The 18140-nt window shown below is 39.7% G+C and overlaps 2 protein-coding genes and 2 long non-coding RNA genes across 6 annotated transcripts; all 4 read left to right on the top strand.

Moving 5' to 3' along the window:
* Positions 1-1529: 1529 nt before the first annotated feature.
* Positions 1530-12574, top strand: LOC107570149 (uncharacterized). Of its 3 annotated transcripts, XM_016256352.1 has the most exons (4): positions 5496-5568; positions 5694-6005; positions 11847-11967; positions 12290-12574. In XM_016256352.1, exons 1-4 carry the CDS (start codon positions 5538-5540, stop codon positions 12435-12437), a joined length of 612 nt encoding a protein of 203 aa, XP_016111838.1. In that variant the 5' UTR covers positions 5496-5537; the 3' UTR covers positions 12438-12574. The 3 variants fall into 3 exon arrangements, 2 of the variants coding, with proteins under 2 accessions (XP_016111838.1, XP_016111845.1); XM_016256359.1 differs by lacking the exon at positions 11847-11967 and having other exon boundaries at positions 12290-12421; XR_001606998.1 differs by lacking the exons at positions 5496-5568; positions 5694-6005; positions 12290-12574 and adding an exon at positions 1530-1552 and having other exon boundaries at positions 11847-11921.
* On the top strand, positions 1727-3085 carry LOC107571405 (protein piccolo-like). The gene is made up of 3 exons (XM_016257732.1): positions 1727-1796; positions 1892-2214; positions 3028-3085. The coding sequence occupies exons 1-3, from the start codon at positions 1734-1736 to the stop codon at positions 3083-3085; spliced, it is 444 nt and encodes a 147-aa protein (XP_016113218.1). The 5' UTR covers positions 1727-1733.
* Positions 12575-14882: 2308 nt separating the features above from the next.
* Positions 14883-16187, top strand: LOC107571674 (uncharacterized). Its single transcript, XR_001607223.1, has 3 exons — positions 14883-14929; positions 15397-15522; positions 15919-16187. It is a non-coding gene; the product is annotated as an uncharacterized lncRNA (long non-coding RNA).
* Positions 16188-16402: 215 nt separating this feature from the next.
* On the top strand, positions 16403-17394 carry LOC107571666 (uncharacterized). The gene is made up of 3 exons (XR_001607222.1): positions 16403-16831; positions 17089-17203; positions 17319-17394. It is a non-coding gene; the product is annotated as an uncharacterized lncRNA (long non-coding RNA).
* Positions 17395-18140: the final 746 nt, after the last annotated feature.

Raw genomic sequence — 18140 nt, 5'->3', positions numbered from 1 at the left:
CCCCGGACGGAGACCAAGTCCCCGCCGCGATCAGCGAGCCAGCGCAAAGCTGAGCGACTGAGCAGAGGATTGCCCCGGACGTAGAGCTCAACTCATCAGACCAGGTGCGAGAGCCGGCGACAATGCCCGCTACGAGGGAGAAAGCGCGGACGGTGTGAGCGCAGAGAGGAGCTCTGCCCCCTGAACCGCAGCTGAGGGTGAGCTGAGTATGTCGCAGCGAAAGTGCCAAACCAAAGAGGTTAGGGCTCCAGTCCCCGAATCAAGTCCAGAGCGCCCTCCAGTGCCAGCTCCTTGTAAGCGCCCTCAAGTGTCCGTTCTTCCTGAGTGCCATCCTGTTCCCGTGTTCAGCCTAGAGGGGGCTTCCGATCCAGAGTTAAGCCCTGAATGCCCGGAGACTCACAAATGCCCGCCCGCCCTCCCACCCGCTCCTGCCTCCTCCACCGCTGTCGTCTGGCAGCCGCTCTGCTCACCCTCAGCCCACCATCATTACGGTGCGAGCTCCACGGGTCTGCCATCCTCCAGCGTTGCCATGGCTGGAGAATCCCTCACCTCCGCATCCAGCCTCCGTGGCCTAGACTCCGCCTCGGCCTGTAGACCCAGCGGCTCCACCTTGGCTCTTAGCTCCCTCGCCTCCACCGTCACCCCTCGATCCACCAGCTCCACCGGACTCCCTCGTCCCTCCGGCTCCGCCTTGGTCGGGTGTCGACCCGCCATCGCCTCAGGACTCCGCTCCTCCGGCTGCACCTTGTCGCTCCGTCCCACCGGCTCCGTTGGGCTCCTTCCTCCCGCCAGCTCCACCTTGGTCCTCAGTCGCTCTGCCTCCACCTCGGTCCTTCGGCTCCACCCTGGCCCCCCTCAGCATCCCCCTGGCTCGTTGGCTCTCCGTCTCCGCCTCGCGCTCCTCCGCCACCTGCTCCGCCGCCGTTGGTCGGCCCCCTGGAGTCGGCGGCCATGGCTCCTCCCTCTGTCAGCTCCACCATGGGTCGACATTATGGCTGTGACCTGGGTCCAGCTGGGCTCCTCCTGCCCCAAGCCCCTCCTGTCTCCTCCCTGGCTCCTCCCTCTTTTTTTTTCTTTGCCTCTCAATTTTCTGTGTAATGATAGCTACATGACTAGCGACTGGTCTTTGTGTGAATGCCCACAAAACTGGAAGATGTGTATTAGTGGTTAATTTAGAAAAGAACATTTAAAATAAGGAAAAAATAGGGAGTTATTGTGTGAATAATATGTGTATGTGTAATGCGGGGTTTGGTGTTTGGGTTTTGTTTCATGTTGTTGTTTTCGTGTCTTTTATTTTGTAGTTTGATTCCTGCAGTTAGTGTCATGCTTCCCTTGCCTCATGTCTCTCTGACTTGTGTATGTGTCATGCTCTCATTGGTTATTGTTTAGTCATGTGATTCCCTTGTCTGTGTTGTGTTCTCATTGGTTGCTTTAGTCATGTGCCTTGTTCCCATTGGTTTGTTCATGTCATGTGACCCTCGTTGTCTGCTATAACTAGCCATCATGTTCCCATTGTGCCCTGGTCGTGGATTGAAGTTGTAACCCGCTGTCGGTGAGTCTAGTCTGTTTATGCCTCGTCAAGTCAAGTCAAGTCTGTTCATGCCTCGTCAAGTCTAGTCAAGTCTTTGTTTATTGTTTGGATGTTTAGATAACTTGTAAATAAAACTGCACATGGGTTCTCACTACGCTTGCCTTCAGTGGACTAATTTATTACAGAATACACGACCCCCACCATGATCCCAGCAGTTTCCCGCCTCCTCTGCCTTCGTCAAGGTGACAGGCCTACAGAGGATTACGTGAGTGATTTTTGTGAACTTTGTAATCAGGTGAACCTTAATGATGTTGCTCTGTTGACACTTTCCGTTTTGGACTATCTCATGACATATCACAGTTAATGCCATGCAATACCCCACACTGGTCACTTGAACAATATATAGACGTTGCTCTGCGAATGAGTGGCTCTGCCTTCACTGTGAGTGTCGTGGAGGAGGAACACAGCACCTCTCCAAAGTCCTCAGTCGTCATGCCTACCAAGTCTGAACCTGTTCACGTCATGCCTGCCAAGCCAAGGTCTGCTCACATCATGTCTGCCAAGCCACAGCCTGCTCACGTCACGCCTGCTACGCCACAGCCTGCACACGTCATGTCTGCTATGCCAAAACCTGCTCACATCATGCCCGCTACTCCAGGACCTGCTCACATCATGCCAGTTAAGTGAAAGTTTACTCATGTCATATCTACCAAGTCAAAGCCTGATCACATCATGTCTGCCAAGCCAGAGTCTGCTCCAGTCATGTCTGCTACGCCAAGTTCTCTTCACGTCACGTCTGCCAAACCAGAGCTTGCTCACGTCATGCTGGCACATCAAGAGATTCTTCACAACACGGCCGCCATTCAAGAGCTTAATCACAAGATGGCCGCCACACAAGAGTCTCTTCGCAAAATGGCCGCCCTTCTAGAGTCTCATCACGTCTCAACTGTTCTTCCAGAGTCTCGTCACGACATGGCCACCATTTCAGAGTCTGCTCATGCCACGCCTGAGTCCCCGGCCAAGATGGCCGCCACGCCTGAGTCGGACGCAGAGCTTGGGCACCGCCATGGCTCCCTGATCTGCCTGTACCGCCATGGCTGCCCGTTCTGCCTGCTCCGCCATGGCTCCCCGCTCTGCCTGTTCCACTTCATGGGCCTGGCCCTCCGTCCTCCCCCAGTTAGGCCTCCACTCCACCACCATCCTGGACTTGTTGGGTTTTGTTTGTGTTTGTTTGGGTGTCTGGAGCCGCCCTTAGAGGGGGAGATATGTAATGTGGGGTTTGGTGTTTGGGTTTTGTTTCATGTTGTTGTTGAAAAGTGTCATGCTTCCCTTGCCTCATGTCTCTCTGCCTTGTGTCTGTGTCATGCTCTCATTGGTTATTGTCTAGTCATGTGATTCCCTTGTCTGTGTTATGTTCTAATTGGTTGCTTTAGTCATGTGCCTTGTTCCCATTGGTTTGTTCATGTCATGTGACCCTCCTTGTCTGCTATAACTAGCCATCATGTTCCCATTGTGCCCTGGTCGTGGATTGAAGTTGTAACCCGCTGTCGGTGAGTCTAGTCTGTTTATGCCTCGTCAAGTCAAGTCAAGTCTGTTCATGCCTCGTCAAGTCTAGTCAAGTCTTTGTTTATTGTTTGGATGTTTAGATAACTTGTAAATAAAACTGCACATGGGTTCTCACTACGCTCGCCTACAGTGGACTAATTCATTACAATATGTAATCAATAACAAAGTAGCCTCACTGTAGTCTGATTCAGAGTATTTAATTAAATCTAATTACAAGTACTTAATTTTTGGAATCTGATTACGTAATCTAGATTACATGTAATCAGTTACTACCCAGCTCTGTATATAAATTTTACTTTCTACTTACATTTCTCTCACACACACACACACACACACATGTAATATTTATATCACTAATCATTTATTAATCAAAAGCTTTTACACTGGAAAAGGTACTTGGAAGGTAAGTCTTCCATCTAGTGGCTGGTTAGTTAAATGGCAGTCTTTGACCTTAAAATGACAAGAAAATACCGTTTTAGTCTTTCTACTTACATTTCACACACACGTAAATATATATTACTAATCACTTATTTATCAAAAGGTATCGGGAAGGTACATGTTTCATCTAGTGGCTGTTTAGTAAAATTGCATTCTCTGACCTTTTCCTGTGTTGCAAATTGCTCTTTCTAATCTCACCAAAAAAAAGGTTATATTCTCTGTATTATAATTCTTATTCTTTTAAAGTTTTTGCATGAAGAGTGCTCTTTCACTTTTTTTTAATTTAGTAAAGATTGCTTGTGTTTATGTATACATACAGTTTGTTAGCATATTGAAAGACCCTACAATGCCATTTGAAAACCACAGTTCGTCCATGACTGCCTACATCCTGTTTCACTCTAAATAGCTCGCAACAAGGTGCTTCAACACGTAACAGCTTTCACATTCTCATCAACAGTATGAAGGGCCTGTATATACTGCTTTTAGCACAGAGTAAGTCTCTTTCTACCGATCAATTCACGTGTGCTTTTGTGTTTATCTGCTTGTATTTGTTTTAAATAGAGTATAGTTTTATTTGTAAGGAGACCGGTGTTGGCATGGTTTGAGTTGTAACACCACCATATTTTACACTTAGGATGACATCACTATTATACATGACCACCAAACAATTTACTGGACTACTTTTAGGCAGGAAAAAAAAAAAAAAAAGATTTGCTATCATGTTAATGCATTTTTAATGACCTGAACTGGCATGACCGGAGTCACCTACAAAAAGTTATCTTGTGAATCTTATTTTTTGTTTAATTTTATATGTAGCATTTGCTCAAAATGTAACTAAAAATGTTAAAAGTCTTCAAATGTCATATTTGAGCAGACGGTGACAGTTGTAACCACTGTTCTTAGTGGTTGTAACACAACTTTACACATTTTATTCTTATGGACACATAGATTGAACAGAATGACCTGAAAAACTTGCACAAACAGTCTGTTATGGGTTTGCAGTTTTAGAATGATTCTAACCTCTTTTTAAATTAAAATGCTAAAATAAATTTAGTTTGAAGAGTACACCGTTTTACAGATCAATGTGGGAAAATAATTTCAAAGTATGATATAAATAGTGCAATTACAAATGTTAAAGCAAATAGTGTTATAACCATAGTCCCCCTGTAGTTATGAGAGCTGTTATGAACCTCGCCAAATGGAAATTGTCTTAAAGTCGCAGTGAAACGTGATGAACGTGAAAGTAATGACAGATCATTTCTTCTGTATTGTGACATACATCTGAGTGAAACAGATTATCGAAAAAGAAAAAGTGTAGGGTGGGGACGAATATTGGTTGAATTTTGAGATGTGGGCGATGCACTTAAAAGTTGAGGCAAATGAACGCAAGCTTCTAGGGGTGGCTTTAAATGGACTAAATGATTGGAGAAATCCTGTATACGTCACCAGAGAAAAGTAATTTTCACTGGAAGGTCCAGTTATGACATTGATTATATTAGGTCAAAACATTGAAAAAAAGAGAGAAACAAATGCACAGATGAATTGCTCACAGTAAGATATACAGTATAATATAAATTTAGAAAATAAATAGGATGACTTTTCATTTCATGCCGACGTTAAATGTGCTTGAATAAAACAATATATTTTGATAATCAACTTTGTTTATACAGTGTTTAAAAATGTAACTTTTATTTCTGTAGTAAGTGTGCAGTTTCAGTGTGATAAAACAAAGATTCAAGCCACAATTGGAAGCACATTGACTATTACCTGCACCTACAAAACAACCCAGTACCGATTTAACAAGAAGTACTGGTGTGCTGGAGACTCCAGATCCTCATGTGAAGTTCTGATGGACACAGATGGATTCACACATGCTGCGTACAGAACACGGGCTCAAATCATTGATAGAGTTTCTAGAGGCTTGATTGTTTATATAAGAGATTTAAAGTTGGATGACAGTGGAATATACTGGGTTGCGATTGACAAAATCTATGCTGATATAATGACAAGGATACAAGTCACAGTAACAAAAGGTAAGACTTTATTTTCATCATGTGCAGTGTGATTACGCCAATCTAAAAGATAATTTGGCCAGTGCACCTGTAATTTTAGTCTTGAAAATTGACTTTTACAGTAAGAAATATACATTTCATTTCAGAGGCTGTAATAAAACCAAACGTTTGGCCTCTCAGTTCCCCAGAGATGACATGTTGGGGTCAACCATCTGTGTTTCGATGTTGGAGTGAGAGAGGAACGGATGTGCAGTACACTTGGTACAGAGTTGGACACCCAAACAACACTGTCCTGCACCAATCCACTGATCTCTATCTCCATTGTTCAAACATCACTGAAGACAGTCAGCTTTTCTGCTCGGCCTTTAATGATGTCAGCAGCCAGAGTAGCGAATTTGTTTCTCTGCAACTACTTCAGTCTGCAGACAAGGACAGTGTCTATCTCATCTCATCAAACAGTGAGTTTAACCTGTACATTGATTAAGTATTTTTTTACATTGCATTCTGGAATTATTGATTCTGACTAGTCAGTCGTGTAATGCAGTGGTAAATCATTCTAAATGTCAAAGTTGAGCATGTCGGACTTAATAGTACAATCCCTTAGAATAATCAGCACTTTGTTAACATCTTGAGTGGGAAGTAGGGGTAATCACTTCATTGGGGTCATCAGGTGGGCACCCTCCCTTCGTTGGTGCTTAGTTGATAGGCCCACGATGCACTCCCCTCTTCTTTTACCCCTCTAGGTCATTTTGCAGTCCATTTAGGATGCTTCCTTTTTAGCCACAGCCAGTTGCTGCTTTGCTCAACATGTCTTCTGACTCCCATCCCCTTCAGTAGCCTGTTTGTTGCCGTGGCTATAAAACCTCTGCACCCAACCTCTATGGGGAGCAACTGAGTTCGCCAGCCCCGTTGTACTGCTTCGGCTGATAGGTCTGAATACTTCAGCCTTTTACGTTCATTTGCTTCACCAATTGTAGCCTCCCATATGCACAGTTAGTTCAACGATGAACAAGGACTTTTGTGAGGTATACCACAGTATTAGATCTGGCCTGAGGTTAGTTGTAATTATCTCAGGTAGAAAGCTGAGCTTCTGGTCCAGATCAACCTGCATTTTCCAGTCCCGGGCAGTGTCCAGCAGGGTTGTTTTCTTTTTTGTAGTTGGCTTTACTGGAAGCTGTCCTGCTCTTACGAAGGCAGTGGCTTTTGAGAATCCAGGCATTGGAGGAGGGAGTGCATGAGGGGAGGGGTGGTTCTACTTCCCTCCAGGATAATCGCCAGTTGTCTCAGAACCTGATTGTGCCTCCAGGTGTAACGTCCTTGGGAAAGACTGGTTTTGCAGCTGACGAGGATATGCCTTAGTGTTGCTGGGGTTTGACAGAGAGGACAAGATGGATCTTCTCCACTCCATTGGTTTAGGTTCTTGGGTGTGGGGAGAACATCGTAGGTGGCTTTAATGATGAAGCTCAGTCTGCTTCTTTCCATCTCCCAAAGATCCTTCCAGGTGAGTTTACATTGCTCCAGATTTTCCCAGTTAGTCCACTGTCCCTGTTTGGACTGCGAGACAGCCTTTGTGCATCTCTCTGCCGCCTCTTGCTGCCGGACCTCGGCTACTATCTGTTTTCTCCTCTGGGCAGATGTTGCTTTGTACCAAATGGGTCGGCTTGTCCGAACTCCAAAACCCCCTCTTCCCTGCTGCACCTGTCCTACAATGTCTCCATGCCTAAGAGTGGATTTTGCCGGACCTCGTAAACCTTTAGAGGTCACATTAGACGAGGGAGCAATCCGAATTGCAGGCACCACAGTTTCAGCTTACCAGTAAGCAAGGTATTATTTATACTGTGAAGGCCTTTAATGGCTTCTTCCCTCAGTTGGTCACTCTGATCTGAGTCCCCGAGGCTTGCATTGTACCATGGACCAAGCTAAATGTCAAAGAATAGCAGTCCATGCTGCAGCTATAAAGAAAAGGTGAAGAGTTAAACAATAAGGTTGGAATGACTTTCACACCGATTTTTCCTAGCTGACAATGATAAAAAATATTGACAGCCAATCAGAATTCACTTGACTTTAAAGAGTTTGAACATAGAACAAAAAAATAGAACAAAAAGTGTTGAAAAATATATATACAATTTAAGAAATGTAAGATTTTTCCCCCCATTTTTACAGCATGATATGACATGGCAGGCCGATTTGGAGGTCATCATGGGCCAGCTTTGGCCCTGGTTTGGGCGTCTCTGAAACAGAGCATTTTGCGTTGGTCTGGATACTGATATAGTTATCGTTATAGTTATCTTAATAGTTACTAGTGATGCACGATCATGATTTTTCATAGCCGATTCCGATACCGATTTTTTTACAAGCAAACTGGCCGATACCGATTTCCGATTTTTATTTTTATCACGCAACAAACAAGAAAGAATAAAAGTACACACAAACAAGATGTTTATTTGGTATTTAACAGGCTAAACTGGGTTTTGGCTATTGAAAACAACAACTGTAACTATCTGAAATTAACAGCAGTAACTGCGCAGTAAGTAGGCTACATTCAATACAAACATAGGTAGGCCTACTGACAAAAGCATTTAGCTTTTGTTTTTAAATTGGGTTGAAACTATAAACTGGCCTTAAATGAAAACATTAACTGTAACCATGTAATTTTAAAGGCAACAACTGCATAGTTCCACAATCCAAACACATTCAACACTCCAAACAAAGATGTTACTTAATCAGCATTCAGCATTTGTTTTCGTTTCTAAATTTGGTGTAAAGAAAAAAAGATCTTTACCAGTGAAACTAAATAAAACCAAAGTAGGCTATATAAATAAATTATTCCAGAATGTTAACTACGGCAGGTGCTTTTTAAATCACATTAAGTCAATGTAATTTTAAGGTAAAATAAACAATATTAATCTTATAGCCTACAGAACTGACGTTTACTTCTGGCTTTTCAAAAGTGCATGCGAGTTCTTCTTTACAAAAAGAAGCATTTCAGCTTTGTCACAAGTTAGTCTGTTTCGTTTCTCATCCAACACGAGAGAAGCTGAGCTGAACAAACGTTGTGCAGGGCGCGGACAGGTAACGTTACACTCGCGCAACTTCAGCGAGTGCAGGAAAGCGGCTCTTATTTGTGCGCCAGTACACCAACGGCTGTTTGCTTCTTGGTATCTGTGCCTCAGACAGGTAGCTCTGCATTTCCATCGTGCATCGCCAACAGTGAGCTTGCTCTGCGTGGTATTTTTTCTGCTGGCGCCTCGGTGCACACTTCCGGAAAAATCGGACGAACAAAATACAAAAATCCGGCCGGTTGCCGATCGCGCATTATAAGCAAAAACCGGCCTTTTCCGATTTATGGCCGGTCAACCGGTGCATCCCTAATAGTTACCGTTCTTCGTATAAACTGGCTCTTATTTTAGAATACTCACTGTATTTGTCTATGGCAAAGCTGTATTAAAAACCCATAGACTGTAAAAAAGATGCACTCCTCTTCCTTTCACTGTAGAAAAATGAAGCCATTATGTTACAGAAACGGCTGCTGTCATCTTACACTGATGATGTCATTTGGGGCAAGAGTCTGTGCAGTAGTGAATGTGAGGTGCTGTGATATCAGTGTCCTGCCCAAATTCTGGTTGACTCGATCACAAGCACACAATCGTGATGCCACCACATTTTATAGCATAAAATAACTAACTAAAAGCCGACTTAATTGAAACAATGTACACTTGGATATACATCAGCGTGATAAGAACTACCTAAAATGACAGAAATCATGTTTGGGAAAAATTTGTGAAGTGTAATTACAATTTTTTTAGTTCGTCCCATTCATTTACATGGAGAGGGCAGGCTTTATGACCCATACTGCAGCCAGCCACCAGGGGGCAATCAAAATGTTTTGACTTCCGTTTTCAGGGTGTGGACTCAGAGGAAAACCACAAGGGTTTAGAGCGGTGGTGTCAAACTCAATTCCTGGAGGGCCACAGCTCTGCAGTGTTTAGCTCCAACCAACTCCAAATCACACCTGCTTAGAACATTTCTAGTAATCCTGCAGACCTTGATTAGCTGGATCAGGTGTGTTTGATTAGGGTTGGAGCTAAACTGCGCAGAGCTGTGGCCCTCCAGGAATTGAGTTTGAGACCTATGGTTTACAGCAGTGATGGGCAAACTTGGCCCTTCCAGGCCACTTTCCTGCAGAGATTTGATCCAACCCTGATATAACTCACCTGCCTGTAGCCTTGAAGACAATGATTAGCTGGTTCAGGTGTGTTTGATTAGGGTTGGAGCTAACCTCTGAAGGAAAGTGGCCTTGAAGGGCCAAGTTTGCCCACCCCTGGTTTAGAGGGTGCTTTTCAAATGGAAGGCTGCATACCAAGTCCTTCCTAGTTCAGTCTTTCAGAGGCGTGTAGGCTAGAGTCCTCCATTAAAGGGCACCTATTATACAAAATTCCCTTTTACATGTTGTTTGAACATAAATGTGTGTTGGCTGTGTGTGTACACAACCACCCTATAATGATAAAAATCGTCCCGCTCCTTTTTTTTTTAATCCCCATAAATCAAAAGCAGTGTCTCAGAGCAAGCCGATCACAGAGTTCGTAAAAGGTGACATCACATTTTACAAGCATGGCCCACGACTGTTGATGGACACTGCCGTATTAGCAGAGACCCTGCCCTTCTTTGTGCTAGAGCATTTAAAATCAGCATTCAAGTAAGAAATGTCTTATTATTATAGTTATAGACATTATTATGGATGAGCAGTGAGTGATTTTCTGCTTTTATTTTATTGTCATATTGAAGGGATAGTCATTAATTACTCACCCTCATGCCGTTCCAAACCCATAAAACTTTTGTTCATCTTCAGAACACAAATTAAGATATTTTTGATGAATTTCAAGAGCTCTCTGACGCTCCCATAAACAGCAAGGATCCTACCACGATCAATGTCCAAAAACGTAACAAGGACACGTTTTTTACATTCAGTGGATACTCTCCAAAATGGCGCCAGTGTGAGGTTTCTTTGTGCATAAAAAGTAGCTTTGAAAAATTACGGTTGAACCCCTGATATCACGTGGATTATTTTAAGTATGTCCTTACTACATTTCTGGACATTGATCGTGTTAGAATCCTTGTTGCCTATAGGGTCAGAGAGCTCTCGGAATTCATCAAAAATAACTTAATTTGATGAATGAAGGTCTTATGGATTTGGAACGACATGAGGGTGAGTAATTAATGACAAAATTTTAATTTTTGGGTGAACTATCTTTTTAACAGCGTAAATAGCAGTAGGCCAATAGGTAATGTTACTGTAGGCTATATTACGCTGCTGTTGCTTAACACATCTATCTACACATTCAATTTCTTTCCTAGCTGTTCAACTTCACAGACATAACCAACTGTTTTTGTAACAACATAAACTTTTGTGTGAAAAAAAACTTAGTTTAGTACTCATCAGGGGCAGTTTTAGGGGGTGGCAAATTTAGGGGGCCAATGCCCCCCTGTCTACAAGCTTGGCCCCCCTAAATTTGGAATCATATCATACCAAACACTTTTGGGTGAAATGCGCAGTTTGTCCTGTAAATTATATATAAAAAAGAAAAACATCACCAACTGCTAAATTCAAATATGCGTTCGCTGGCTGGCACAAAGTTTTGAAATTTTGTTGTATGCATTTGTCATTTTTATTTAATCTCTTTATTTTTAAAATGTGTATAGGTAGTATTTATGAAGTTTTAGCTTTTAGTTTTGGATCTGTTTTTAGTTGCTTTAATACTACAATTGATTGCTTCTGTTGTCCTCATTTGTAAATCGCTTTGGATAAAAGCGTCTGATAAATGACTAAATAAAATAAATAAATAAAATGTACACCAAAACAAAAGATAACATTTATGCTTTCATGTCTGAAAAAATTATTTTTGTCTTACATTTCATAATAAATTCAGACAAGCTCAGTATTGACTCATTTTTCATCAGTTTATTTTCATGTAATGGAATGTGTACAACGGATTGTGGGTGATTAAAGGTCGCGAAGGATACATCATTTGATTTAATCAAGGATTGCATTGCAGTGAGAATGACCTCAGAGGACTTCAGTATTAATAGTACTGTGATATTGTAATGATTGTTGTGTTGCTAGCCTAGGCCAGTTGTTTTGTACACCGTAATGGTGTAATAATTTTGAAACTTCTGTGTACATTAGTTTTACTTGACATGTGTGGACAATATGTAGCACTTAATTTATATATTAATAATATATATAGTGATGTTTACATGGTTCTAAGTTATCTAAAGACAAACCTCTTTTTCTTGACCAGCATTCTCTAGCCATGACTGTATAAGAAGCACAACATCACTCTCAACATCCATTCAAACGACAGAGAAATTCCTGAGCTCTGCAACAGTTTCTCATCTCACATGGAGTCAGAATAAAACAATGTAAGTTGATCAGACATGAACAGAAAGCTATTGTTCAGCATGTTAAAATGAATCAATTCAAAACAAGACAGCAACAACAACTTTCTTGAGAACATACATAATAAAAATGAATGATTTCTAATGATTTATTTACAGAATTCTAAAGATTAGTTCACCCAAAATCATTTCATTCCAAACCTGTATGACTGACTTTCTTCTGTAGAACATAAGTATTAACAGTAGAAATTTTTAATAATACTCTTTTCGATGCAATTGTGAATAGGAGCTCACAGTAGTTCAATACAATTGTTCGCAGACTGAAAACGTATGTTTTGTTCTGTAGGTCATGGACTGGTTTACCACTGTGGTATGAGTGTCTTCGTTGGATTCTCTCCTCAGTTATGATTACCATCTTATGTGTAGTGCACACATGCTCAAAATGTACATCAAGAAGGCTTAGGGCTCAAGGCAAACACCCCAAAGACATCTGATTGTGAAACATGGTTGCAGCTTCATTACAAGTTTTCTTTATTTATGGTGTGCATGTACACATTTTGCATTCTTTTTAATTCACATTGACTTATATTCCTTGATATTCCTTGTTCTTATCCACAAAGTGTACAATTAATTCAGCTTCAAACTGCATGATTCATTCAAATTTTGTTTTGTAGACATTTTAGCTTTAGGTGTGTTTTTTTTCTGTATGTAACAAACAAAAAAATGTAACAAATAAATAAGTTAACTCATTACTCACATTACAAGCGGATATCAACATTAATGCAATTAACATTTTCAAGCATTGCTGGAGTCAACTTGTATCCTTTTTTGCCCATCGACACAATTCAATGACAATGAAACCATGCAAGAGTGAAACTGAAAGTGACCCGACCCCTGTTATCTTTTCTGCCCTTCCTGAAAGGAAAATATCGCACACAAGGAGCTATTGTTGAAGATGTTTTGTGACCTTGTTGCATGGAAAGTGATCAAGGAAATAAAAGACTGTAAATTAAATCAGTAAAGACTGATTTTTCTCTTAAAAGTTTTATTGTAAAAAAAAATAAAAAAGGCAACCAAACACAATTAACTACAGGTGCATCTCAATAAATTAGAATGTTGTAGAAAAGTTCATTTATTTCAGTAATTCAACTCAAATTGTGAAACTCATGTATTAAATAAATTCAATCCACACAGACTGAAGTAGTTTAAGTCTTTGTTTCTTTTAATTGTGATGATTTTGGCTCACATTTAACAAAAACCCACCAATTCACTATCTCAACAAATTAGAATACTTCATAAGACCAATAAAAAAAAACATTTTTAGTGAATTGTTGGCCTTCTGGAAAGTATGTTCATTTACTGTACATGTACTCAATACTGGGTAGGGGTTCATTTTGCTTTAATTACTGCCTCAATTCGGCGTGGCATGGATGTGATCAGTTTGTGGCACTGCTGAGGTGGTATGGAAGCCCAGGTTTCTTTGACAGTGGCCTTCAGCTCATCTGCATTTTTTGGTCTCTTGTTTCTCATTTTCCTCTTGACAATACCCCATAGATTCTCTATGGGGTTCAGGTCTGGTGAGTTTGCTGGCCAGTCAAGCACACCAACACCATGGTCATTTAACCAACTTTTGGTGCTTTTGGCAGTGTGAAGGAAGCATGAAGTGCTCCAAAATGTCTTGGTAAACGGGTGCAGTGACGTTGGTTTTCAAAAAACACAATGGACCAACACCAGCAGATGACATTGCACCCCAAATCATCACAGACTTGAACAGCCAGCTTCTTTGGCAATTAATGTTTGTGGTTTACCCTCCTTGTGAAGGGTGCCAATGATTGTCTTCTGGACAACTGTTAGATCAGCAGTCTTCCCCATGATTGTGTAGCCTAGTGAACCAAACTGAGAGACCATTTTGAAGGCTCAGGAAACCTTTGCAGGTGTTTTGAGTTGATTAGCTGATTGGCATGTCACCATATTCTAATTTGTTGAGATAGTGAATTGGTGGGTTTTTGTTAAATGTGAGCCAAAATCATCACAATTAAAAGAACCAAAGACTTAAACTACTTCAGTCTGTGTGCATTGAATTTATTTAATACACGAGTTTCACAATTTGAGTTGAATTACTGAAATAAATGAACTTTTCCACTACATTCTAATTTATTGAGATGCACCTGTATATTTCTGAAAAACTTTTTTTTTCTTTTAATGCAGGAATTCCCAAACTTTGTCAGCTGAACCCCTTTGATCTAAAATATTCATGAAGTACCCGCTGAGATTTAAATTGATATATCAATAGTTTCAAACATTCACGGTTTTCTGGTGTCACATGACATACAGGGAAATAAAATCTTTTATTTTTTGTTTTTACATTTTTTAAAATTATTTACTTATTTTAATTGTACATTTTTAGTATTTAAAGAGTAATAGGCAGTCAAAGGCACCTACAGATTTCTTAGCATTTAGCATTGCAAAGATCTACAATCTGTTGTTCTTTCGTCTTTATTTTTCAATATATGGCCTTGAAATGTTATGGGCTATTCGCTATTTTCTTCTTAACACTAGAGTTGCAATGAGATACACATACGTCAAGACACAAATTTCACAATGATGATCAACATGATTAACATATCTGTACCATTATATGTAACGTGTATGTAACAGATCTGAACCATTATACCTTATTAACAGTAATGACAACAGCGGCAAAACAAAAAAGCATTGATTATTTTTTAAATAATAATAGCCAAATATTTTTTTTCAAGCTGCAATACTGATTAAATAAAATAATTAAGTTACTACTACTACAAAAAAAAATAATAATAATAGCCCTGTTCAAGCTATGTTTCTATATTTAAGCTTTATTGCAAGTTGTTGGATCAGGTTACCAGGATTTATACTTGTGCACACCCATCCTGTTTTCCCCAATCTTCATCTTTTCCTGAGTATTGTTGAGGACACACAAATTCTTAAGGACTCAGCTTCAGTGTGCGTGAGTAAAGTTACATGTTTTTTAACTTTTAATCTGCTTTTTTAAACACTGTTAATCTTAGCATTAAGTTTTAGAGATCGTGTATTTCTGCTAAAAACACCTCTGCATAAAGAATCAAGGAAGTTGCTCTTAAATATGAAATATTTACTGCATAAAAACAAATTTAAAAAATGTGGTATTCCTTTCTTGTTGGGTATTTAATTAAAAAGATTTACCTTTAATTCAAAAAGAACACTTTGAAGAGATAAGCCTATTATGTGCCCTTTTAAAGTTTGTAGTTTCTTTTAAAGGTTTAAAGAAGAGAGAAATATGACCAAACTCATGTTCATTTAAATGAAATGGCTTCAGTGTTGTTCTAATCCGTTTTATTCTGCATGAACTTGTGGGCGTCAACAACATGTGACTCATCCTGAATGCAAGAATATCCCTTATAATTTGCTGTTCCACTGCTGTTTTTTTAATTCCAGAAAACAAATTATTCTGAAATTATATTGGGCTAGTTCACCAATATTCAGAGACTATGGCATTTATGTTGCTGAATCTCTGTGCTCCTGCCCTCTTCCTGTGTCTTCTGAAAGCTGGAAGTATCAGAGGTGAGTTTGATACTTATTAGTCATTCAGATAGCTACAATGAATAGCATTTATAATATGGCACCAGTCTATTATACCATGAAAAACCATCTCAAATTGTCAGTCTGTAATTTGAAGGAACAAAAAAGGGTAAATAACTAGTATTATTTACCCTTACTCTAAAAAATTTTATGACCAATTTTGTGAGAAAATGTTTAAAACCCGATAGGATTTGCGTTAAACACTTGGCATGCAGCAAAAGACTCCACAAAAAGTCAGGTTTTTAACAACAGACAAAGGACTAAGGCAAACGCAGCATGTATAACAAATTGTGTACTTTTTGTAATTGATCTGAATGGCAAAAAGTTGACCAATGACTGGGTTATTAGAATACCAGTGTGATTTGTTCTTCTCCTCAGCCCAATGCACACAGCCAGAGGTGGACTTACCCATTAGGCAAAGGTAGGTGACCACCTTGATCCCCCAAAAGCCAAGGGCCCCCTAAATGCTTTTCATAGAGGAGATGCGTATTAAGCACGGACACACCAACATTGTGGTGTTCATTATCGCGACAACTGTCTGCGTGTCCGCGTCCTGCAAGTGTATCCTTGTAGCAAATGAAATATAATGCATCTGAAGCTGTAATTAAATATTGAGCAACAATGTGTATTGTATGTTTATTGTTTTAAATGCCACTTGCTTACTTGTTTATGAGAAGAACCCAAGTAGAGGACGCATAGCTACTTTCCACACACACACACATAGGCCTATGCACATATGTTCTTCATTTTTGGTTGATATAATCCTAGGTGTGTAAATGTATAATTTCCTTTTCATAATTTTTTTTTCAGTTTCATTTAAATTTGTAGTTAGGTAAAATAAATGTATTTTAAAGTTTAGTTGTAATACTGTTATAACTTGTTTAAACGTTAATACTGTAACCGCACTGGGTGGGGTAAACATTTTGACGTACATGGCGTAAATGTAGAAACACTGGACACAACTATGGGGTACTGTTGTGCAGCAGTAAGCATCACAACAGAGAAAAGAACCTCATGGTTAATCCAGGTTAATGTGTGCAAATGTATAGGGCCCCATTCCTATATTTTGCCTGGGGCCCCTAAATCACTAAATCCACCCTGGTCATACAGTCTTCTTTTGCATCAAGAAATGTCATTTTAACAGCACACCATCTCTCGACTCCTAGTTTCCCAGATGGATCCACTGTAACATTTGAGTGTGTGATTGGACACAAGCCAGTTGACTTAAAAGCATCTAAATCAGTTACCTGTCAGGGAAACCAGTGGACAAATCTGGAACTCAATTGCGCAAGTATGTACTATCGTTAAATATGTTAAGTACCCTACATTTGTAAATTTCTCTAAAATGCCTTTTGTCTAATTTAGATATGTGAAAGGATGTATGTTATAGGTCAACAAGTCATTAAATAGCTTAATCATTAAATAGCTCATAGTGGTTTTGCCACTGACAGCAGGAAGCATCACAGTATCACACATTTCCTCTTAAAATATATCCCTGTATCATGTAAAGAAGCAACACTAAAGATTATTTTTCATTATTTTCTACAGTGTTTAAAGAGCACCAATTCTAAACCAGTCAATATCTTGCGGATTTTCTTTATGGAAGATATGAAATGACTGGAAATTTATTTGGTGACACAGCTAAACCAGTTTGTGACAAAGGGTAAGTGAAAGTCACTTTCTTTGGGGTGGATTAAGAGTGTTTTAATTAAACCATGTGGAATTTAGGTTGTGAGCTGTGTTTGATTATTTGGTAAGAGGAGAATCATTGCTTTCAGATACATGTTAGCTAATCAGGAAACAAGAACATGCCAAGATCTGGGATGGGATGGCAAAGATCCTGTCTGTAAACGTATGTTAGTTCTTACATTTGAATGAAATGTGATATTGAAGAGCACAAAGCCATTACCAATTTGTATTAAAATATTTTTTTTGTGTTCTGGAAATAAATACCTATTCACCTAGATATGTTTTTCTCTTTAGCTGTGAAATTTGAGAGTTATGATTATTCACAAGCAGTCTCCTATAAATGCAACAAAGGACTTGATCTTATTGGACAATCAACACTTCATTGTTCTGAGGATGGAACCTTTAAACCAGATCCACCAAAATGTTTTGGTAAGTTGGTAAAATGCCAGTCAAGAGATGAAAGAAAAAAAATGACTTGGGAGTTTCTTCTTGTTAATGAATCATTTTTTTATGATCAGTATACTGTTCTTTTACATAAACATTTTTTCTTTTCTTTTTTCAAAAGAAAGATCAAAATGATCATATAAATGACTGAATCAATGTGATTCAACTGTAATAAAAAAGAAAAAAAAAGAGTTAAAGGGGGTCATATAATGCAATTTAAATTTTTCCTTTCTCTTTGGAGTGTTACAAGCTCTTGGTGCATATAGAAGATCTGTAAAGTTGCAAAGATTAAAGTCTCAAATCCAAAGAGATATTCTTTATAAAAGTTAAGAGTCAGCCAACGCGTAAAAATACAGTATAAGTCATTATAATTCATAATTATGTCCCCATTGGATGCAACGAATGCCTCATTTATAATGGGTTTTCATGTTTTTGAATCATCGCTCCGGCCTGACAGGGCATCATCA

This window comes from Sinocyclocheilus grahami, unplaced genomic scaffold, assembly GCF_001515645.1.
Source record: "Sinocyclocheilus grahami isolate Dianchi unplaced genomic scaffold, SAMN03320097.WGS_v1.1 scaffold29.1, whole genome shotgun sequence".
Taxonomy (NCBI): domain Eukaryota; kingdom Metazoa; phylum Chordata; class Actinopteri; order Cypriniformes; family Cyprinidae; genus Sinocyclocheilus; species Sinocyclocheilus grahami.
This window is presented reverse-complemented; position numbering and strand designations above follow the sequence as displayed.